This window comes from Melozone crissalis, unplaced genomic scaffold (assembly GCF_028551555.1).
Source record: "Melozone crissalis strain CALT ecotype California unplaced genomic scaffold, PUWL_Pcris_2 ptg000020l_1, whole genome shotgun sequence".
NCBI lineage: Eukaryota > Metazoa > Chordata > Aves > Passeriformes > Passerellidae > Melozone > Melozone crissalis.
Window position 1 is genome coordinate 1,113,797 of NW_026535798.1, and position 23,227 is coordinate 1,137,023.

The 23,227-nt window shown below is 48.3% G+C and overlaps 1 protein-coding gene across 1 annotated transcript in view; it reads left to right on the plus strand.

Annotated features, from left to right (window-relative positions):
- LOC128937662 (CUB and sushi domain-containing protein 2-like) overlaps positions 1-23,227 on the plus strand; it is a 142,206-nt gene that overhangs the window by 83,448 nt on the left and 35,531 nt on the right. Inside the window, exons 25-38 of the mRNA XM_054277457.1 lie at positions 159-346; positions 2,254-2,448; positions 3,198-3,314; positions 4,608-4,721; positions 4,860-4,955; positions 7,608-7,811; positions 8,960-9,084; positions 12,626-12,722; positions 14,472-14,576; positions 17,597-17,715; positions 18,840-18,909; positions 20,783-20,899; positions 21,995-22,204; positions 23,015-23,203. Of these exons, the coding sequence (XP_054133432.1) occupies positions 159-346; positions 2,254-2,448; positions 3,198-3,314; positions 4,608-4,721; positions 4,860-4,955; positions 7,608-7,811; positions 8,960-9,084; positions 12,626-12,722; positions 14,472-14,576; positions 17,597-17,715; positions 18,840-18,909; positions 20,783-20,899; positions 21,995-22,204; positions 23,015-23,203 (1,946 nt within the window). The remainder of the gene's footprint in view (positions 1-158; positions 347-2,253; positions 2,449-3,197; positions 3,315-4,607; positions 4,722-4,859; positions 4,956-7,607; positions 7,812-8,959; positions 9,085-12,625; positions 12,723-14,471; positions 14,577-17,596; positions 17,716-18,839; positions 18,910-20,782; positions 20,900-21,994; positions 22,205-23,014; positions 23,204-23,227) is intronic.

Genomic DNA, 23,227 nt, shown 5'->3' on the forward strand with positions numbered 1-23,227 from the left:
CCCTCAGACATGGATAGAGGCAGGAATTTCCTCTGCCTGGCAGGATTTTGGAGCAGGAGCAGCCAGTCCCTGCCCCGGGTTTCCACATCCCAGAACATCAACGCGGAATTCTCCACTAATATGTCCTGACCCCAAGCTCTCCTCCTTTGCTTTTGCAGCTTCAGCCTGGAGCCTGGCTACGATTTCCTGCACATCTACGATGGGCCTGACTCCCTGAGCCCTCTGATTGGGAGTTTTTATGGCTCCCAGCTGCCAGAGAGGATCGAGAGCAGCAGCAACAGCCTTTTCCTGGCGTTCCGGAGCGACGCCTCCGTCAGCAACGCTGGCTTCGTCATCGAGTACACAGGTGAGGGCTGGGGGCTCAGCAGCTACCTGGGGCTTTCCCTCTGCTTATTCCCACATTATTCCACTTGTTGGAACAACTGGAGAGGCTCTAGGTGCTGTGGAAAACTCCTTCCAAGGGGAATTATTGTGTTTTGGCATCCCCAAAGCAGAGGGTGGAGAAAGGGAGGTGAAGAGGAGTGGAGTGAAACTGGAAAAGTGGTGCTCAAAAGTGTCCAAAATTTGTGCATCAAGACCCCACCAGCAGCTACCTGGGGCTTTCCCTCTACTTATTCCCAGATTATTCCACCTCTTTGGAACAAGGCTCTAGATGCTGTGGAAAGCTCCTTCCAGGGGGAATTCTGGTGTTTTGGCATCCCCAAAGCAGAGGGTGGAGAAAGGGAGGTGAAGAGGAAAGGAGTGAAACAGGAAAAGAGAAAAAGTGGTGCTCAAAGTGTCCCAAATTTGTACATCAAGACCCCACAGAGCCAGGAGAACCCAAGATTTCAGGATTTAAAGGTTGAGGATACAAATGTGTGATGAGCAGTGGGGGTTGACCAATCTGTGGCTTCCAAAACAGGGAATTGATGCTCTGAGGAAAAAGAAAATCCCATCTTTTTGTGCCCCATTCATTTGGATCTCCTGGTGCAGCTGCTGTGGACAGGAAACCATGGGATCACCTGATTTTTCATGCAGAGAAGCAAAAGCAAAACCTGTGGGCTTTACAGTTTCCTGTTTCTCCTTTCCACACCTTCCCCAAAATCTGAGAGCCCCTGATTTAATGCTTAAGCACACTTGAATTGTTCCCAGAGCCACTGCTCTCAGAAAAGCCCTTGTCTTTAATGAGCAATTTCCAAATGACAAAAGAGCAGGATTAATCAAAGCCTCTAATTATATTGCAGGCAGGGAAAAAAATTAAAGAAAAGAAAACCCCCCCAAAAAAAAGCTGTTAGAAGAAGGAAAAAAATATCTAAGTCCTGACAGCTCTGTAGTGTTCTCTGGAGTTTTTATGTGGAAATGGGATTTTAAACTCTGCAGGAAGAGAATTTTTCACTATCTACCTGCCAGGAGGGTGGAGCAAGGTGGGGTTTGGCCTCTGCACCCAGGGAACAGGGACAGGATGAGAGGGAGCAGCCTGAAGTTGTGCTATGGGAGGCTCAGGTTGGACATGAGCAGGAACTTCTGCATGGAAAAGGTGCCAGGCCTTGGAAAGGGTGGAATCCCCACCCCTGGAGGTGTCCAAGGAATAAATGAAAGAATCCCAGACTGGTTTGGGTTGGAAAGGACTTTAAAATCCATCCATGGGCAGGAACAATCCCACCATCCCAGATTGCTCCCAGTTCCATCCAGCCTGGCCTTGGACACTTCAGGGATGGGGAATCCAGGATTTCTCTGTGCCAGATGGAGATTCCTCCCCATCTCAAATATGATTTGTCCTTGTGGCTGGTGACAGGGTGGGGATTGGTCGCAGCTTGGACTCGATGGTCCTGAAGGGAATTTCCAGCCTCAGCGATCCTGGGGTTGTGTGAAATCAGAGTTTTGATTTGGCTTATGGTCCTTCAAGACCCCACTGAACCCAGGGGAACCCAGGATTTCAGGATTTAAAGGCTGAGGGTACAAATGTGTGATGGGCAGAGGGGGTTCCCCAGTCTGTGGTTCCCAAAACAGGGAGTTTGTATTTTGGGTGCCTGGGTGGGAACTGGAGCCTCCCTTCTCCCAGAATCCAAACCAAATCCCAAATCCACACCCTGCAAATGGTGCCAGTCCTTGTGAAAATCCCACACATTCTCAGGTGAAAAAAATCCTAAAAAAAATCCCATTGCACTTATCAAAGCAGCAGAGGAGCTGCGCCCGAGGAATAAAAATCCTAGGAAATTTGGTTTTTAACATTTTTTTAATATGTTTTTTAAAATTTTATCTCTTTCCCTGCAGAGAACCCCCGGGAGTCCTGCTTTGACCCAGGCTCCATCAAGAATGGCACCAGGGTGGGCACAGACCTGAAGCTGGGCTCCACCATCACCTTCTACTGTGATGGGGGCTACGACATCGAGGGGGGCCCCACCCTCACCTGTGTGATGGGAGGGGATGGGAAACCCACCTGGAACAAGCCACGCCCCACCTGTACAGGTAAATCCCACGGGAAGGGGCTGGGGGGAGGATCTGCCCAGAGCTGGACCCCTCAATGCATCCTCCATGGAAAAATGGGGGTTAATTCACAGGGGTTTTCTCAGTTTTTCTATAATTTTTTAGGGGTTTTACCAGGAATTAGATTTCATTGTTTTTCAGGGGTTTAACAGCTCTTTTTTTAAAGGAAGAGCTGATTTTGGGGAGTTTTCCTGAGGGTTTTCTTGGAGACAGACAGGAAACTGGACATGACTGATTCAGTGCCTGGCACAGGACAGGAGTCAGGAATCCTCTTAAACCTTGGCTAAACCTGATCCTTGCCAATCCAAACCCTCAGTCTTGGGTGTTGCTGAGCAGGGACAGAGCTCAGTGACAAAACAAGGGGTTTTTCCTTAGGGTTTATCTGTGGTTATTTTATTTTCTTTTCTGACTTCATGGTTTGCAGTCAGATTTGAGCTGAGAAGGGGATCAAGAGGCAGCTGGTGGGGGGAAGGAGTGAAATCCCTAATTTGGGAAGGCTGTGGCAGGAAAAACTGAGGAAAGGTGGCAAAAGGAGCTCATCCCCAGCTGTGAGTGGGGAACAGAGCAAATCCCACATTAGTTAGTGGTTTGATAATTCCAGCACAAACTCAGGGTGGGATAAACCTGATTTTTCCAATGAGAACTTTCAGGCAGCAGCACCTGGAGCAGGGGATGGTGGCTGGGGACATTTCCAGGCTCCAGGGATGCTCCATGATCCTTTTCCCTTGCAGCTCCCTGTGGCGGGCAGTACACAGGCTCAGATGGAGTCGTCCTGTCCCCAAATTATCCCCAAAACTACACCAGTGGCCATGTGTGCCTGTACTCCATCGTCGTGCCCAAGGACTATGGTACCATGCTTGGAATTTTTATGGGATTCTCTTCTTATTTGCTGGGTTTTTAATGATAATTTTTCTAAGTTCATCCAGAACTGGAGATAAGGAAGATGGGAGAGGAGGTAGCAGGAGAGGTAGCAGGAGGTGCTGTTGGGTGCTCTTTGTGCTGGAGTCAGAGAAAATTCTGGATTTGTCCAATTTTGTCCATTGCAGCTAATCAATAATTATAATTCCTCAGTGGAATTCTGCGCCTCGTGTTCCCTAGGCAGGGAAAGGGTAATGAGCCACAGGAAATTCCCAGTGGGCTGGGAATCAGTGGGAAAATGTTGAGTTAATGAAGCCAGGGGAGTCTGGTGCTGCCTCTGGAATTTGGGGATAAATAAAAGGCTCCCATTTTTCCAGGCTGTCACTCCCTGCCTGGAATAAAGGCAGCTGAAACGCAGGACAGAGGTTGTGCTGGGAAAAGAAATCCCAGTTTGGAATGTTGGGAATCCTGGGGGGTCAGGGCTTGGACTGGACGGTCCTTGGGGTCTGGTTCAGCTCAGGGGATTCTCTGAGTCCATGAAAATGCCTTGGCCCCAGAGGCTGGGTGTGGAGGGCGGTGTAGGGACAGCAATGGGGTGGCAATGGGATGACAGTGGGGACAGCACTGGGATTGAGTGAGGATGATGGTGTAATGACACTGGGGACAGAAGTGTGGTGGCACTAGGGACAACAGTGGGACAGTAGTATGGTGACATTGGGGACAGCAGCATGGTGATGCTGGGGACAGCAGTGGGATGGCAGTGTGGTGACATTGGGGACAGCAATATGGGGATGCCAGTGTGGCGGCACTGGGAACAGCAGTGTGGTGGCACTGGGGACAGCAGAGGGATGACACTGGGGACAGCAATATGGGGACGCCAGTGTGGTGGCACTGGGAACAGCAGTGTGGTGGCACTGGGGACAGCAGTGGGATGACACTGGGGACAGCAATATGGGGACGCCAGTGTGGTGGCACTGGAGACAGCAGCGTGGTGATGCTGGGGACAGCAGTGTGGTGACACTGGGGACAGCAGCGTGGTGATGCTGGGGACAGCAGTGTGGTGGCACTGAGGACAGCAGTGGGATGGCAGTGTGATGACACTGGGGACAGCAGCGTGGTGATGCTGGGGACAGCAGTGGGACAGCAGTGTGATGACATTGGGCACAGCAGTGTGATGGCCATGGGGACAGCAGCATGGTGGCACTGGGGACAGCAGTGGGATGGCAGTGTGGTGGCACTGGGGACAGCAGTGGCCGGTGCCAGCCCTGTCCCTGTCCCCACAGTGCTCTTCGGGCAGTTTGCCTTTTTCCAGACGGCGCTCAATGACGTGGTGGAGGTGCACGATGGCCCCACGGAGCACTCACGGCTGCTCAGCTCCCTCTCAGGCTCTCACTCAGGTAGGGAGCTGCTCCCTATCCCCTGTCCCTGTCCCTGCTGGAGACAGCAGCTTTGTCACAGCTGTCACCCAACACCCACTCTCTGTGGCTCATTCCTCCACCTCTGTGTCTCTCCTGTTTTCCCTCCTCCCCATCCAGGGGAATCTTTGCCATTGGCCACCACCAACCAGATCCTCATCAAATTCAGCTCCAAGGGTCAATCCACAGCCAAAGGCTTTCATTTCGTCTACCAAGGTGAGTTCAGGTGTGTTCTGGAAGTGTCCTCGGGTCGCTCCCAGGGGTGTCCTGAGTGTCCTGAGCTGCTTTTGGTGTCTGGGGGTTCTGAGCAGGGAATATCACAGGGAATTAGGATTCCTTTGGGAGCAGAGCTCTGGCAGGGCTGCTCTGGGTGCTTTGTATTCTGCCCTTTCATTCCCACTCAGCCTGAACCCTGCACATCCCAGGATTACCATCAGCCCCATCCCAGCGTCGTGCCCGGAGTCACACAGGGAATTTGGAGATTTATCTCCCAGCAATTCTCCCCAGTGGCATTTTTAGCACTTTCGCTGGGTGCAAGCAGCTGAAATCCCGTCTGGCAGCTCGGAAATCCTCCCTGTGTGCGTGTCACAGGCTCGGGGCTGTCACACTGCTGCCCCTTGATCCTTTCAGTAACAGCTTTGTGCTGCGCTGGGCGAGAACAACTCGGGGATTTTATGGGAGTAAATAGCAAATGATGCATGGAACAGTGGGAAAGCAGAAGGGATTTCTCACCCACGTGCTCCCTGGAGTTATCTGTGGGAACATCCAGGCTTGTGCTGCAAAGAGGGGACAGACACTGGCACGACCTGACCTGAGCCTTCTGCAGGGGTGAAGCAAAGCATGGTTTGGATTTTGGAGTAGTTGGAGATCTGTTCTCTTGAATTCCTGCCTAATGAGTGTGAAACAGCCGTGGTTGTGATTGTAATCTTCAAAGAGCTCAGCAGAACAAAGGTTTTGATGAAAGCAGGGAAGGTTTCCTCCTCCCTCCTGCAAGAGCTTGCACGGGAAGCAAGGGGAAAAGGGCGATCCTGATTTGGATCTGCCTGGCCAGACTCTAATTAGCTAAACACTCATAAATTTAAAGCAACTCAGAGGAAAATATTAATTGAATTCTTCCTTGGCAATAGACCTGGGTTTTTTTGATGGGTTTTTCTCCTCACTTACCTGCCAGACTCATTCCTGTCTTTGTAATTCCCAGTATTCAACAGGAAAATCAATAATTTTAGCACCATCACAACTTAAATCCCCCTTTTCTCTCTTTTCCAAAGGAGATTTTTTTCCCAATTACTGTTCCTTCATGACCATGAGGCCCAGGGAGCTGAGGAACCGAAAGGCTCCTGCATTGGGTGACAAAACAATGTTTTGGGAAGCCACTGCCAAATCCTTTGGTTCCCCTGGGTAAAAACAGCCTTTTGGTGTGGGGAAAGTTCTCTGGAAGGAGGCAGTGGGGGGATTCTGGATGTCCCAGCTGCTTTTATTTCAAGTATAGAATCATTAAATCATTAAAGTTAGAAAAAACCTCCAAGATCTTCAAGTCCAACCTTCATCCAGGTGCCCCCATGCCCACCCAGCTGTGTCACCAAGTGCCACCTCCACTCGGTCTGGCATGGAGCCACTTGAACTCAGATCACCTGAGCTGGCAGAACTGGGAGTGAAATGTTGTTTTTTTTCTCTTCTCAGTGGTCATGCTTGGATTCAGCTCACTTTTGGGGTTTAGGTGCTTTGGGATTTAGGAATGATCAGTCAATGGTCATGCTTGGATTAAGCCAATCTTTAGGATTTAGATGCTTAGGGGTTTAGGAGTAATCACTCAATGGTCATGCTTAGATTAAGCCAATCTTTAGGATTTAGGTATAATCAGTCAATGGTCATGCTTGGATTAAGCCAATCTTTGGGATTTAAATAAAATCAAGTTGTGGTTATGCTTGGATTCATCCTCTCTTTGTGATTTAGATACTTTGGGGTTTTGGATACAATCAGTCAGTGGCCAAGTTTGGATTTAGCCCCTCCTTGGGGTTTAGATACAATTGGTCAATGGTCATGTTTGGATTCAGCCCCTATACTTTAAGGTTTTAGATACAATCAGTCAATGGCCAAGTTTGGATTTAGCTCTTCCTTGGGATTTAGATACTTTGGGGTTTAAGTACAATCAGTCAATGGTCATGTTTGGATTCAACTCTGATACTTCAGGTTTTTAGATACAATCAGTCAATGGTCAAGTTTGCATTCAACCCCTCGTTGGGGTTTAGATACAGTCAATGGCCAAGTTTGAATTCAGCCCTTCCTTTGGGATTTAGATACTTTGGGGTTTAGGTACAATCAGTCAATGATCATGTTTGGATTCAGCCCCAATACTTTAGATTTTTAGGAACAGTCAATGGCCAAGTTTGGATTCAGCCCCTCCTTGGAGTTTAAATACTTTGAGATTTAGATACAATCAGTCAGTGGCCAAGTTTGAATTCAGCCCTTCCTTTGGATTTAGATACTTTGGGGTTTAGGTACAATCAGTCAATGGTCACGTTTGGATTCAGCCCCTCCTTGGGGTTTAGGTACAATCAGTCAATGGTTGTGTTTGGATTCAGCCCCTCTTTGGGGTTTAGATAAATCAGCCAATGGCCAAGTTTGGATTCAGCCACCCTTTGGGATTTAAACACTTTGGGGTTTAGGTACAATCATTCAATAATCATGTTTGGATTCCCCCCCTGACACTTCAGGCTTTGGGTACAATCACTCAACAGTCAAGTCTGCACCCAGCACCTCTCCGCATTCAGACGCTCAGTAATTCCAGTGTAAAACAGACAAATCTTCTCTCCACCATCTCCCTGCCAGCACTAACTCTGTTTTGCCTGTGTCCTCCCTGTGTGCCAGCCGTGCCCCGCACCAGCGCCACGCAGTGCAGCTCGGTGCCGGAGCCGCGGCACGGCCGGCGCCTGGGCAGCGACTTCGCCGTGGGCGCGCTGGTGCGCTTCGAGTGCAGCCCCGGCTACAGCCTCAGGGGCTCCCCTGCCATCCAGTGCCTGGCCATGCCCGGGGCCCTGGCCCAGTGGAACTCCTCCGTCCCCACCTGCATGGGTAGGTGCCACCTTGGTTTTTTTAAAGTTTTTCTGAGTTTTCTGGTGTTTGCGTTCTTGTCGCGCGCTTTATGTAAATAATTATTGTTCTGCGTTCTTTTATGGAGGAGGAGAAATTTTATGGGCTGTTGGTTTGTCCAGTGTCATTGGACAAGTGGCATTGTCACCCTCCAATCCACTGTCACTTTTGGAAATCTATAACTGTTAGAAATTAAAAGCTCTCTTTTTACCTTGAAAAGAGCAGCGTGTCCACGGAGTTTTATTTTAAGAGGAGAAATTTGATGGGCTGTTGGTGTGTCCAGTGTCATTGGAGAGGTGGCTCTTCCACCCTCCAGTACACTGCCACTTTTGGAAATCTATAAATGTTAGAATCAGAAATGAAAAGCTCTCTTTTTACCTTCACATCATTTTATTTCCTATAGCAACAGGTAGGTGGCACTGGGAGAGGTGGGAGCAGGGTGGGTGGCACTGGGAATGTTGTTGGGAGCTGTGCTGCTCTCTGGGTTGTCCTGAAAGGGGACAGGGGTTGGATGTTGGTGGTGTTTGTGGGTCTCTTCCAGCTTGAAGAAAAATCAACAGCAAAACAAAGCACTAATGAATTGAAATGTAAATGAATGAAATGTTCAAGACTTCTTTAGAACCTCTTGTGGTTCTGTCCAGAGAGGTTGTGGCTGTCCCATCCGTGGAAGTGTGCAAGGCCAGGTTGGACAGGGATTGGAACAATCTGGGATAGTGAAGGTGTCTGGGAGAAGGGATTTGGGGATCTTTAAGGTCCCTTCCCACCCAAACTGTTCCATGGTTGTCTGATAAAAAACAAAGCCCAGCCTGGCTCTGAATAAGAACAGTTTAACCCCAAATTCCAGGGAATTGACATTTTTGATCCAGTACTCTTGTGAGATCTGGGACAGCATCTCAAATAAATCAGATCTGGCTGAAAGCTGCTTTCACATCCTCTGAAGGAGAGGATGAAGATCATCCTCGTGTGCTCCCCACACCCAAGGAATGTGCCAAAAGTTGCACGAAAAAGTTACTGGAAAGAGGATTATTCCTAAAATCTCATCCTTAAATCACAACCAGCTCTCGATTTCTTGTAATTTTAACAATGTTTTTTTTTAGCAAAACCAATTCCTTGTGCTTTCCTCCCGGCAGTGCCCTGCGGGGGGAACCTGACGGAGAGGAAAGGAACCATCCTGTCCCCAGGCTTCCCTGAGCCCTACCTGAACAGCCTCAACTGCGTGTGGAAGATCACAGTGCCCGAGGGAGCAGGGATCCAGGTACAGCCAGGACAGACAGCAGGACACTCGGGGTGTGCTGCTCTCACATGATGGGAAATTGCTGTTCCTCGTAGGACAGGGATGGGTTGATGTGGAATTCTCTGGAATCAGGGATTTATTTATTTATAGCCAGGATTAGGCAGGGACTCATTGGTGACGTTTATTGTGACGGTGTTCACAGGGGTCTTAGGATGAGGGAAGAGATGAGGATCTGACTCCATGTTTCAGAAGGCTTGATTTATTATTTTATGATATATATTCTATTCTATTCTATTCTATTCTATTCTATTCTATTCTATTCTATTCTATTAACTATACTAAAAGAACAGAAGAAAGGATTTCATCAGAAGGCTAGCTAAGAATAGAAAAAGAAGGAATGATGACAAAAGCTTCTGTCTTGGACAGACAGTCTGAGCCAGCTGACTGTGATTGGCCATTAATTAGAGACAATTAACATGAGACCAATCACAGATGCACCTGTTGCATTCCACAGCAGCAGATAATCATTGTTTACATTTTGTTCCTGAGGCTTCTCAGCTTCTCAGGAGGAAAAATCCTAAGGAAAGGATTTTTCAGAAAATACCACGGCTGCAGCTTGTGACCAGGCAAGGAGCTGTGCCAGGGGAGGGGCAGGTTGGATTTAGGGAAAGGTTCTCCTTCCCCCAGAGGGTATTTGGGCACTGCCAGGGTCCCCAGGGCATGGGCACAGCCCCAGGGATGCCAGAGCTCCAGGAGCATTGCCAGGGAGGCACAGGGTGGGATTTAGGAAGAGCAGGCCCGTGGTCCCTCAGTGTGACCCTTACTCTGGCACAAAAGAGGGGGAATTTGAGTTAAATTTTAGTTTTTTATTGTGATTGTCCAGGGAGGCTGTGGATCCTCCAGCCCTGGAAGTGCCCAAGGCCAGGTTGAGTAGGCCTTCCAAGCTGTTCCACTCTTGGATAGTGGGAGATGTTCCTGCCCACAGCAGAGATTTTGGAACGAGATGAGTTTTAAAATCCGTCCCAAACACTTAAAATTCTTTGGGTCCCCCACCAGTGCTGAGGTCTGCACTTCCACATGTCACCAGGATCTGCTGTCACCCATCAGCTTCTCTGGGACTTCCAGGAGGGCAGAAAGCCCTTGGAGAAAGATTTTGGCTTTTCAGGACCTGAAACAGCTTCAGGGAGGGGTCTCAGTGCAGCCCCCAGGGAGGGAATGACCACGGAGCTGGAGCTGGATCCATCCTGGCTCCACTTCCCTCAGTGTGACCCCTACTCTGGCACAAAAGAGGGGGAATCTGGGTTAAATTGTAGTTTTTTATTATGATTGTCCAATGAGACTGTGGATGCTCCAGCCCTGGAAGTGCCCAAGGCCTGGTTGAGCAGGGCTTCCAACCTGTTCCACTCTTGGATAGTGGGAGATGTCCCTGGCCACAGCAGAGATTTTGGAACAACATGAGCTTTAAAATCCATCCCAAACTTAAAATTCTTTGATCCCACATTTTTGGGTCCCCCACCAGTGCTAAGGCCTGCACTTCCACATGTCACCAGGATCTGCTGTCACCTGGTCACGACCCATCAGCTTCCCTGGGTCTTCCAGGAAGGCAAAAAAAGCCCTTGGAGAAAGATTTTGGCTTTTCAGGACCTGAAACAGCTGCAGGGAGGGGTCTCAGTGCAGCCCCCAGGGAGGGAATGACCACGGAGCTGGAGCTGGATCCATCCTGGCTCCACTTCCTTTGCGTTCTCCATTATTAGATCTTAATTCCAGCATCGCTTTACCCCCTTTTTTGCGCAACAATTAAAGGTTAAACAACTGTAAATCAGGGAAGGAGGTGAAATTGAAGCTTTCTTGGTAACAGCACTCAGGAGCAGGATTTTTATGTAATCAGGGTAGAAGCTGGCACTTCTGCCATGAATTATTCATTCCCGGAGCAAACCTTCCTGAGTGAATTAATTTATACACGTGGCAGTAAATAGATGCAGATCCCTTGTGAATCCACATGTCAGACTAGAATTAGGACCTTAAAAATGTTTATTCCGTTAAGCTGGAGGAGGGGGGGAGAGAGGAGAATAAATAATTTAGGCGGTGTAAGAGCAAACAAAACGCTCATTCTCACTCAGCTTCCAATAATGTAAATCACGAGAGGGGTGTAATGAGGCAGGAAAAAAGGGAAAAAAGGGTCAGTGATGGCTCCGTGGGGGTCACTGAGATTCCTGCTGGGTGAACTCCGCTCACTTTCTGCTAAAAAAAATATTTGGGAGGAACTTTACAGCCGGTTTTATTACCCGGAGTAAATCAAGGAGGAAATGGCTTCAATGGCTGAAGTGGGGGCATTGATTTTGGTTTTATTATTTATTATTTTATTTGATTTTGGTTTTATTATTTATTTTCAAACGGGGGGTTTTGATTTGTTGTGCAGCAAGGCAGGGGTAAGTGGGGAATTGGGGTGGATGAGGAAATCAGGGAAGAAGATATGGAGAGAAAGGGAGAAGGTTCACACGTGTGTAGTCAAAGTTTGAGGGCAGTGAAATCTCCTCACTGCTCATTTTTCCCAATTTTCCAGCACTCTCCTTGTTTGGAGCCAAGCTGTACAACTCATTTATGCTCCTGATTTATCTTTGAGATTCCTTTTGGATTTGTTGGGGTTTTTTGCCTGCCAATTCAATTTGAGATACCCAATGTTGGAAAATTTCATCCAGACCTTTCAGCTTAAATCTGAATTTTCCCCAAAACAGGTGGTTTTTACCCAGGTTTTCTGCCTCACTCTCACCCCATTCACCAAACTCGGGTTTTTAATGGGACACTGAAAGCTTTGAACCATCAGCATTTAGGATTTAGGCAAAATCCTTGTTAATGGTAAACAAAGCTGAGCAATTCCTTGGAGATCCTCACTCAAGCACGAGCTGCTTTTCGGTATAAATGCAGATTTCCCAGCTCTGCTTTTCAGTATAAATGCAGATTTTTCAGCTCTGTTTTTCTGTATAAATGCAGATTTCTCAGCTCTCCTGATGTTTCTCATCCAAGGATTTGTGTTGTTGTTCCAACTAATGGAGCCAAGTGACTTCCTAAGGCCTCCAAACCTTGTGGGGCATGGCAGGGAAAGGTGAAATCTGAAAATGCACTCGAGTGATCCCTCTAAAAGCTGAGGAACAAGGCTGGAACTTGATTGGATTTTTAAAATCCTGTTGTTTAATGTGAGGTGGTTTTTGGGTTTATTTTATCTCCGGGGTGCTGCTGGTTGCTCTCATTTGAAAGGGCTCAAAGTCTTCAAGGATTTCTCCAAATGGGGGAAAAAAGCTGGGATTTTCAGCAGCTGTAAATGAGCTGGGCAGTTCCAGGAGCTCTGGAGCAGCAGCAGAAAATAACATTTCTATTTGGAAGTTTTGGGGGAAAAATAGCTGGAAAATCCCAGTGGGAACAGTCAAAGGCAGAATTCTCCAAATTTTGCCAGTGTTGAACCCTCGGAGTGTGTAAACTCAATTAGTGACCCTTTAATTGCTGTTAATTTGATTTATTCCTATTATTTCAAATTTTTTTTCCTTTGTTTTGTTTCTCTCTGCAGATCCAGGTGATCAGTTTTGTCACAGAGCAGAACTGGGATTCCCTGGAAGTGTTTGATGGAGGAGACAACACAGCCACCATGCTGGGGAGCTTCTCTGGTACGTGGCCCTCGAGCCCATCAGTTCCTGCCTCATTTCATTCACCTCACAAAATTAAACTTTAAAAAAGCATCAAAAGCCAGGAATGGATTTCAAGGGAATCATGTGCTCTGTTGGGTTGGGAATTACAATTCCAATTTCTACCTGTGGGAAGGGTTGAGAGGGAGCCTTAAACACAAAACCAGTGGAGTTTTATTCCTGGAAATGGGAATTCCCTCAGCTCTGCTGGGATGTGAGGCCACCACACCTGGCAAGGTGACCTGACCTTGATGTCCCCCAGAAAGGGTGAAAGGCTACAAAACAAACTCTTATTTTTCCTTGGAATTTTTGTATTTCCTTTGGAATCCTTGTGTTTTTCTTTGAATTGTGGCTTTTAGCAGAGCAGGCTCCAGGAGCTTTGAGAGCCTTTCAAATTCAGCACCACTGGCAGAACAATGGCCCAAAACCTCATTTATTTAACAAATGTGCCCAAAATGCCCTGAGCTAGGCAGGAGAAGGGTCTGGGATGGAGCTGCCTTGTCCTGCTGCTGCAGCAGCTTCCAGGGGATGAAGGAATCCCGAATTTTCCCAAATTTTCCCGAATTTTCCCAGACCTGCGCTCCACCCACGCTGTTTCCCATCCCTTGGTGCTTTTTGTCTGTCGGTGGCCAAGCTCCAGGGGCTGAAATCCAGGAAAGGATTTCAGGAAAGGCCCTGGGTATTTCTCAATTGGCCTCGTTAGAAAGAACCTGATCAAAACCAAGAGGAGCTCATTAAGTTGGAAGGACTTTGTGTTGTCAGGAAATCTCTGAGGAGGGGGAGAGAGATCCTCTCTGTGAAAAATGCCCATCAGTTGTTTTTAACATTTTAAAAGTTTAATAGTAAATGTATCATTAAATATTAAAATAATATTTTATATAATTATTTTTCTAATATATTTTATCTATTATAATAAAATATATTGTCTATAATATATAGTATATAATATATGATATATAATATATGATATATAATGTATAATATATTAATATAAAATAGTAATATATTATTATATAATACATATGTTATATATTATACATAATATTATATTATATATTAATAATGTGTATTAATATATAATATTATTATTTAAAGTTTTATTTTACAGATAATAAAAATAGTAACGAAATGGTTATAAAAATAGTAATATAATTAGAGTAATAAAAGTGTTGGACAATTTGGATTAGGACAATATGAGACAATAAAAACAAAGAGTTATGAACAGTCTGGGTATCTTTTCTGGGCAAAATAAGCCCGAAAAAAGGACCCACATTAACAGAGGATTAACCCTTAAAAACAATAACCTGTTGCATATTCATACATCTCATCCATGATGCATAAATTCCGTTCAAACACAGGATTCTGTGTGGTCAGTGCCAACTTCTTCCTCTGAATCCTGACGGCACCTTCATGGCTGAGCAGTCAGGAAGAATTTGATTTCTTCTGATAATGGACCAATAAATTATTTTTCTCTGAAATATTGAGGTGTCCTGTGGCTGCTATCTCATTGCAAGTCCTTTCTTTAAAAAAATATCTTACATAGCTTAGTTTCTATTTTAACATTTTGTTATAACCTAAAACTATATTTAGCACACTACTGAAGAGAATTAATCCAGCATCACTTTCCAACACAACCCATATACCATCCATTTGAATATTTGCCAAAAGCCAGTCATCAAACAGGCATTTCTCACACTCTCCCCTGCCTTTGTGCTCCCCTTGTTTTGCCAGGAACCACGGTGCCTGCTCTGCTCAACAGCACTTCAAACCAGCTCTATCTGCATTTCTATTCCGACATCAGCGTCTCTGCCGCCGGCTTTCACCTGGAATACAAAAGTAAGAGCAGCTCCAGCCTTGATCCCGCAGCTCCTGCGCGATGGGGAGGTGCCTGCAGGGCTGGGGAAATGGGGGAAGGAGCTGCTGTGGCTCCCTGCTCTCAAGGAGGGAGTGATAAATAGAGGAAAGATGGAGCAGAGGGGTGGGATGAGCCTGGTGGCAGTTTTTTGTGGCACAAAGGGTTAAAAAATCCGTGGGTGCAAGGCTGGGATCTGGGTTTGGGAAGTGCTGCTTGCCAGGGACTTCCAGCTCTTGGCATTCCCTGCTGGAACCAGCAGGTCTGGATATGTCCTCATCCCAAAAATCCTGGCTGGAAGAGTCCTCAGAGGTCATCCCCTGAGGAAAGCAGGGTCAGAATGGAGATAAAACTGAATTTGAGCATTTTGATGGAGCTTGAGCTTGGAAAAACTGCAGGATTTGCACAAAGAGCCTGGGCAGGCTCTGCTCACAGCTGAGAGCTGAACCCCATGTTATCACTGTTATCAGTGTTATCAGGGGGGGTTTCTGCAGTGTTTTAGTGGGTGCTGGGGATGTTCCCCTCCCTCCCCTGCTGGATGTGCTCCTGTTCCCACAGCCCAGCACCCTGAGCTGCCCTGGGCACATTGCTGGATCCAGGAATTCCTGTGCTGTGTGCTCAGAGCCCCGCACAGGAGCATTCCCAAGGTGGTTGATCCATCCTCCTTGTCCAAGGGCACCTCTGGAAGCTCTGAGGTGGTGTGGGCACCCCTCCTTTTCAAAAACACCTTAAAAACATCTTTAATGTCCCCTCCAACCCAAATTCTGTGGTGGTGTGGAGCACTTGAGTGGGTTCCTGGTTAGGGATGATCCCAACTCTTCCTGGAATGGCAGCACTTTGCTCCCAGCAAGGCTCATGCCAGTTTTTTTTTGGGAATACAGACCCCAGCACGTGGCTAAATGTGTGATCCTAGCCAGGATCCTTTCGAAAAGAAATCCCCAGTGGTGAGAGAACAAACCTGAGTGAGGCAGGGAAGAGAATCCTTTGGGAAATGGCTGTCAGGTTTGGATGGGGATGACAAAAACTCATTTTCCCCTGGGTCTGTGTTTGATTCCTGATGTCTGATCAGGAGAGGTGGAGGTGCCTGTTATTTTGGATAATACTGGCAGAGAATCCTGGAATATCCTGAGCTGGAAGGATCCACCAGCATCATCCAGTCCAACCCTGGCCCTGCACAGGCATCCCAGCAATCCCACCCTGTCCAAACACTCCTGGAGCTCTTGGGATTGTTCCCATTCCCTGGGGAGCCTGGGGGGAAGAACCTTTCCCTAAATCCAGCCTAAACATTTTGGGGTTATCCTGCAGAGCCAGGAATGGGATGGATGATCTGTGAAGTCCAAAACTTCCTGGAGCTTTTGGGAATCTTCCCATTCCCTGGGGAGCCTGGGGAGAAGAACATTTCCCTACATCCATCCTAAACATTTTGGGGCTGGTTATCCTGCAGAGCCAGGTGTGGGGTGGACGATCCTTGCAGGTCCCAGCTCAGGATATTCCATGATTTTTCCCAGCTCTGCTGCTGGTGAGGGTGAGCCTGGGCTTGTTTGGAGGGAGTTGGGTGATTTAGGACCCTTCCCACCCAAACCAGTGTGAGATTCCCTGCAATGGCACAGCTGGAGCTGCTTTAAAGCCAAGCAGCACTAAAACCTTCCAGGATTTGCTGCCTTTACTCACTGAAACCCTGTCCATTATTGGATCCAGCAGGATTACAGCCACCACAGGATTGGGAGAGGAAAAAATGTGCTCAGCCTGTGCTCTGGGAGCTGCAGGAATCCTCTGGCTGTGACTCTGTTTCTTCTCCAGCTCTATTCCAATCGATAAATCCTTTGAGAACCCTCCTGCAAAAATCACGGCCAGGTTTTTCATGAGCCTGGGGATTATCAGCCCTGTCTGTTTCCTTGGCTGAGGAAATTAATAGGTGTTGATTTTCAGGGCAGCTGGAAATAATGTGATTTCTGCTCTGTTTGTACAATTGGAATCTCCCAGCCCTGAGCCCTGGGTTTGGTTTTTTTTTTTTTCTGTGTTTTTTTCTGGGAGGAAGTTGGGAGAGATGAGCTCAAACAGGGGAGGAAAACTCAGGTTTCTCCCTCACTGTGGCGCTCAGGCTGAGCTCTTACCTCTGCATGCTCCAAAGCCAGGAACAATTTGGGACTGAGTGAAAGGCACTGATGTGAAGGAGAAGTTATTTAAAGCCATTTTCCCTGCTGCCTCTCTGAAGGTCAAGCAGCACATCCAGGAGCAGGGAGGGAAGCGTGACTGGGCTTTGGGAGGAGACTCAGCCTCTCCTTGCTCCTTTTCTCTTTTATTTTCCCCCTGCCTGGGGCTCTGTGGGGAGCAGAAGCCCTTGCAGGGATGCAGGAGGTTATGATGGAGAGGAGCTGCAGGATTCATTTTATATCCCTGGGATGTGCAGAGGGGAGATGGGGGAAGGAGAGGGGAGATGGATGGAGAGGAGAAAATGTGGGAAATGGAGAGAAAAAAATGTGGGAAAAGGAGAGAGATGTGGGTTATAGAAAGAAAAGAAGGAAAGGAAAGGAAAGGAAAGGAAAGGAAAGGAAAGGAAAGGAAAGGAAAGGAAAGGAAAGGAAAGGAAAGGAAAGGAAAGGAAAGGAAAATGAGAGGGAAAGAGAAGGAATAGGAAAGGAGAAACAAAAGGAAAGGGGGAAAGGAAGGGAAGGGAAGGGAAGGGAAGGGAAGGGAAGGGAAGGGAAGGGAAGGGAAGGGAAGGGAAGGGAAGGGAAGGGAAGGGAAGGGGAGCCCATTACTCCTCACGAGGTGTCACAGGTTGTTAGTTGGGTTTGCAGCAGGACATTCCCAGCTGGAAATGTGGAGATGGAAATGGGCTGTCCCTGGAGAATCCATAATAAACAGAATTTCCCCACCCAGAGTCTGTGGTGGTGGATGGCAAACAGGAGCGGGATAGAACACAAAGCGTGTTCCCATCCCTGCAGGCCCCAGCCCAGCCCCAGCCCCACTCCCTGAGCTCCCACCTCCCTTCTCCCCACAGCCGTGGGTCTCTCCAGCTGCCCGGAGCCCGCGGTTCCCGGCAATGGGCTGAAGATCGGCGAGCGCTACCTGGTGAACGACGTGGTGTCCTTCCAGTGCGAGCCGGGCTACGCCCTGCAGGTACAGCCCCAGCCCCAGCTCCCTGCTTCTCCAGACCTGCACTGCCTCAGGGCGGGACTCTGAACTCCTTATAAAGTGTTTTAGCAAGGTCTCCTCACAGCTCAGTCCCACAAACAATCCTTTTCCTCTCCTCAAGCACACAGAACAATCCTTTTCCTCTCCTCAGTCCCAGAGAACGATCAATTTCCAGCCCCAGAACCAAGGACACCTCTGCAGCTTCAGCCCCAAAAAGTGCAAACAGCAGGGAATGGAGGGGAGCAAACTGGGAGGGTGGGACTGCATCACCTGCAGCTGGAATTGGACAGTTAACCCCATATGGAAGTGGACCAAAATTTATAAAAGTGTGAAATTTTGTGACTCAGGGTCCACCTTGGATCCAACCTGGGTCCATCTCCAGCCTTGTGCTGCCCAAGGTGTCTCCTGTAAAAACCTTCTAATAAATCCCTCCTTTATTCCTGTAACTCTGTTCCAGGTCCTTGAGCATCACCAGAAGGATTCCTGCTTTTCTGGGTTCCCTATATTCTTTACACATCTATTTCTACCTCTGTTGTTATATTTGTGGTCAGTCCCAGTATTTTTCCCTGCCTTTTCCCAAGGCAGAAAGACAAAACACATTCCAGAGCTCCAAGCTGGGGGTCCCAGGTTCCTGTTCTTCCTTGGCTCTTCCAAGATTGAAACCAGCTCTTGGAGACACAAAGTTTAGTCCCTGTCTGTGGGAGAGGATTCAGAGGTGGTTGAATTACCTCACTATTTATGATTATTTTTGTCAATTATGCTAATTTGCTAAATTTGTACAACTGTATTCACTCCCCCCTTAGAGGAATGGGCATTTTATGGACATTTTTCCATATCTTCCTCCAATAAAGACCAGCCTTTAGATGACCTCCTACACTATTATTATCTCCAAAGATAATCCCCAAGTGTGAAAGATAATCTCCAAATCCAGTTGTTTAATTCCTACATTCTTTAAGGCATCACTTTTCTGGTACCCCAGATGCAACAGGCATCTCCCTCTGGATCAGATCCATCTTGCAGGGAATTTTTTCCTTCCAGGACACGGAGGGGCTCTCCCCTTTGTTTTCCATCCACCTCCCAAACCCCTGTTTTGTTTTCCATCCCTGCAGGGCCACTCTCACATCTCCTGCATGCCGGGCACGGTGCGCCGCTGGAATTACCCTCCACCCCTCTGCATTGGTAAGGAATCAACTTCTTTCTACCTGGCTGATATTTATAACACTTCCCTAAAATAAAACAAGGCTAAAGAGCTGATTTAGAGAAATTTCAGGTTGGTTTTGCAAGTGTGAGGAAACATTGGGTTGCCAGGGAAATTGTGCCTGAGAAGTCCCCGTGGGCTGCCTGGAGTGCTTTGTTTTGGATGTTACAGATGTGGCTCTAGCACAAAATGTGAAACACAGAATTATCCCCCATTCAGAAGGGAAACCCTCCAATTTCCTCATGCTGGAAGCAGGTTGGTTTTATGGCTGGAGGATTTTTTTCCATCTGAAGCGTGGTTTATTTCTGTGGGATGTGTCTGATACCACCAAAGCTGCTCCTTTCACCGGGGTCTGGTCTCTCCCAGGATCCCAACTTGCTATGGCCACTCTGCTGTCCACAGGTCACTTGTCCAGGTCACTGTTTGCCCTCAGATCTGTTCAGATGTTCAGGCCTGGACATTCCATTTTCCCTGTGGAAGAGGCCTGGAGGTGAATGGAACTTGCAGGAGGTTTTTAAAAATTATTTTCAGTCATTTGCTTTTAGCAAATGTAGATGTTTAATATTCATATTGCACATTTTGCAGCTCTGAGAGAGACATTTATGCATTTAATAGCTTTAGTTAACAGTTATTTTGGGCTCCTGCTGTTCCAGCTTACATCATTTGGCTTTAAAGTAATTATAAGAGCCAACAGTTCTTTTATCTGATGATCTGCAGGCCAGGAATAAATGGAGAGATATTTCCAGGAGAATGACTGAGCTAAAGGGCCCGTTCCCCTGGAGCTGCTCTGAATGGAAGCAGAAGTCCTTGGGCTCAGCTGGGAGATCCCAGCATGGAGGAGGATCCCAAAAGCTGCCAAACCACAAGTTTTGTTCTTTGAATCAGCACCAGCCTCCCAACCCAGCAGAATTTTGGCTATGCCTGTATTTTCCCCTCCTTGGGAAAGGCCAGGCTGCTGCAGAGAGGCAGAAAAACATCTGGAGCCACTCCTGGAGGAGTGAATGTCACCTTTGTGGGTGTGACAGTGCTGGGGCTCTGCCCTGTGCCCACCAGAGCCCCTGCTCCAAGCACAGTTTGATTTTCTGCTGGCCTGCTTCCTCCAGCTGCTGGGCACCTAAATAATTCAGCAGCAGTTCTATTAAAGAGCCATTAGGAGGGAAAAGAAAGAGAAATCTTCTGGGAGAAACCTTGTTAGGAGCAGGTCTGGGCTAATGAGATATTGGACAAAGAGCCTGTGCCTGGCTGTCACAGCGAGTTAGAGAACACCTGGCTGGATTCAGCTGGGTGCTGCTGCTGGGACCACGTGGAGGTCATCCAGATAAGTGTGAGGAGGTGCTGTCAGTGCTTCAATTTCATGTGGTGCCTTTTGTAAACATATTTTTGTGCTGCCGTGGCTGGCAGTGGGCTGCAGGCAGCGAGCAAACACTCCGTGCTGGGTTTATCAGTGACAGACTGCCCAGAGATTGGCAGGGGAATGGAGAGGCTGTAACTGGGGTCAGAATAGCATCACTCAGCTTCTTCACAGTCATTCTTTGAGCTGGTGAAGGTGTCAAGAAGTGCTGGTGCCTGGTTTGGTGCAATGTCTGTGGGCAGAGCAGGTGTCCATCCCCTCTGTCACTGCTCACATCTGGCTTTCCATTTCTGGTGGCCCAAACTGGATCCCTGGGCTCAGTCTTCATCTCCTAAGGGCAGGAGAAAGGCACATCCATTCCTGATGTGGCCCTGGAAACTTGGTGCTGGTTCCTTTTTCTCAGCTGAGTCTTTAATTCCTTCATTTCCCATGGCCCTCACCCAGACAAGCCCCTCAGGGATCCTGTGACTGGATCCTGACCATGAACCCTGTTGTTCTTCCAGCCCAGTGTGGAGGAACAGCAGAAGAGATGGAAGGAGTGCTCCTGAGCCCAGGATTCCCGGGAAATTACCCCAGCAACCTGGACTGCACGTGGAGGATCCTGCTGCCTGTGGGGTTTGGTGAGAGAGATGGGTTTGGGTCGGTGCCATCGCAGAAGAGGGGGTGAAAAATCAGAGAATCCCTGACTGGTTTGGGTTGGGAAGAACCTCAAGATCATCTCATTCCACTCCCTGCCAGGGAAATTATCCCAAAGTGCTCCAAGCCCCAGCCTGGGGCACTGCCAGGGATCCAGGGGCAGCCACAGCTGCTGTGGGCACCCTAAACCAGGACTTCCCCACCTTCCCAGGGAGGAATTCCTTCCTAAGCTCCACTCCAAAGCTCCTCTGTGTCAGTTTGAGGGTTTGCCCTGTGTCCCCAGGGCAGTTAAAGTCCTGCTGAGTGCCCAGGGTGTCCTGGGCTGTGCAGGTGGGCAGTGATGGGGTTGGAGCTGGGATTGGTATTGGGATTAAAACAAGGGTTAGAGCTGGGGTTGGAGCTGATGTTGCGGTTGGGGTTGGAGCTGGGATTGGAACTGGGAATGGTGTTGGGATTGAAACCAGGGTTAGAGCTGGGGTTGGTGCTGATGTTGGGGTTGGAACTGAGTTTAAAGCTGGGGTTGGGACCAGGGTTGGTACTGCTGTTGGAGCTGGGGTTAGTAATGATGTTGATGCTGGTGTTGGAGCTGGGTTTGGTATTGGGATTGGAGCTGGGGTTGGTGCTGACTTTTGGGTTGAGATTGGAACTGGGTTTGGTATTGGGATTGGAGCCATGGTTGGTGCTGATCTTGCATTTGGTGCTGCTGTTAGAGCTGAGGTTAGTGCTGGGGTTGGTGCTGGGGTTGGAGCTGGGGTTGGTATTGAGATTGAAGCTGGGGTTGATGCTGATGTTTTGGTTGGTGCTGCTGTTGGAGCTGGCTTAAAGCTGGGGTTGGAGCTGGGTTTGGTATTGGGATTGGAGCTGGGGTTGATGCTGGTGTTGGGGTTGGTTCTGCTATTGGAGCTGGGGTTGGTGCTGATATTGGGGTTGGTGCTGGTCTTGGAGTTGGAGTTAGTCTGATGTTGGAGCTGGGTTTGGTATTGGGATTGGAGCTGGGATTAGTGCTGCTGTTGGAGCTGGTGCCGGTGCAAAACCTCAGCTGCAATTTTAGAGCCCAACTCCTCCTTCCCCCTCTGCAGGTGCCCACATCCAGTTCCTGAACTTCTCCACGGAGCCCAACCACGACTTTGTGGAGATCCGGAACGGGCCCTACGACACCAGCAGCGTCATCGGGCGCTTCAGCGGCGCCGAGCTGCCCGGCTCGCTGCTCTCCACCTCCCACGAGACCACCGTGTACTTCCACAGCGACCACTCCCAGAACAAACCCGGCTTCAAGCTGGAGTACCAGGGTGAGCAGGGACAGCCCTGCCCCGGGGGTGGCGGTTCTTGAGTTAACTCTGTGGTGGTTGAGTTAATTCTGTGGTTGTTGAGTTGACTCCATGGTTGTTGAGTTAGCTTCATGGTTGTTGAGTTAGCTCCATGGTTGTTGAGTTAATTCCATTAATTCTGTGGTTATTGAGCCCATTCCATGGTTGTTGAGTTAACTCTGTGGTTGTTGAGTTGAATTAATTTCGTGGCTGTTGAGTTGAGTTAATTCTGTGATTGTTGAGTTAACTCCGTGTTTGTTAACTCCGTGGTTGTTGATTTAATTCAGTGGTTGTTGAGTTAATTCAGTGGTTATTGAGTTAACTCCATGGTTGTTGAGTTAACTCCATGGTTGTTGAGGTAATTCCATGATTGTTGAGTTAATTCCGTTAATTCCATGGTTGTTGAATTAATTCCATGGTTGTTGAGTTAACTCCTTGGTTGCTGAGTTAACTCCGTGGTTGTTGAGTTAATTCTGTGGTTGTTGAGTTAACTCCATGCTTGTTGAGTTAACTGCATGGTTGCTGAGTTAATTCTGTGGTTATTGAGTTTATTCAGTGGCTGTTGAGTTAACTCCATGGTTGCTGAGTTAACTCTGTGGTTGCTGAGTCAACTCCATGGTTGTTGGCTCCAAACCTCCCTGGGCACCCCCTTCCAACCCTTTCCATGGAGAAATTCCTCCTGAACTCCATCCTGCCCCTCCCCTGGCACAGCTTGAGACCATTTCTCCTTGCCCTGTCCCTTTTTCCCTGAGAAATAAAACACAAACACAAATTCCCATTGTGTTTCCCCAGCCTACGAGCTGCAGGAATGCCCCGACCCGGAGCCCTTTGCCAACGGCGTGGTGAGAGGAGCTGGCTACAACGTCGGCCAGTCCATCTCCTTCGAGTGCCTGCCTGGCTACCAGCTCATCGGGCACCCCGTGCTCACCTGCCAGCACGGCACCAACAGGAACTGGGACCACCCCCTGCCCAGGTGTGAAGGTACGGCCTGGGCTCACCTGGGCA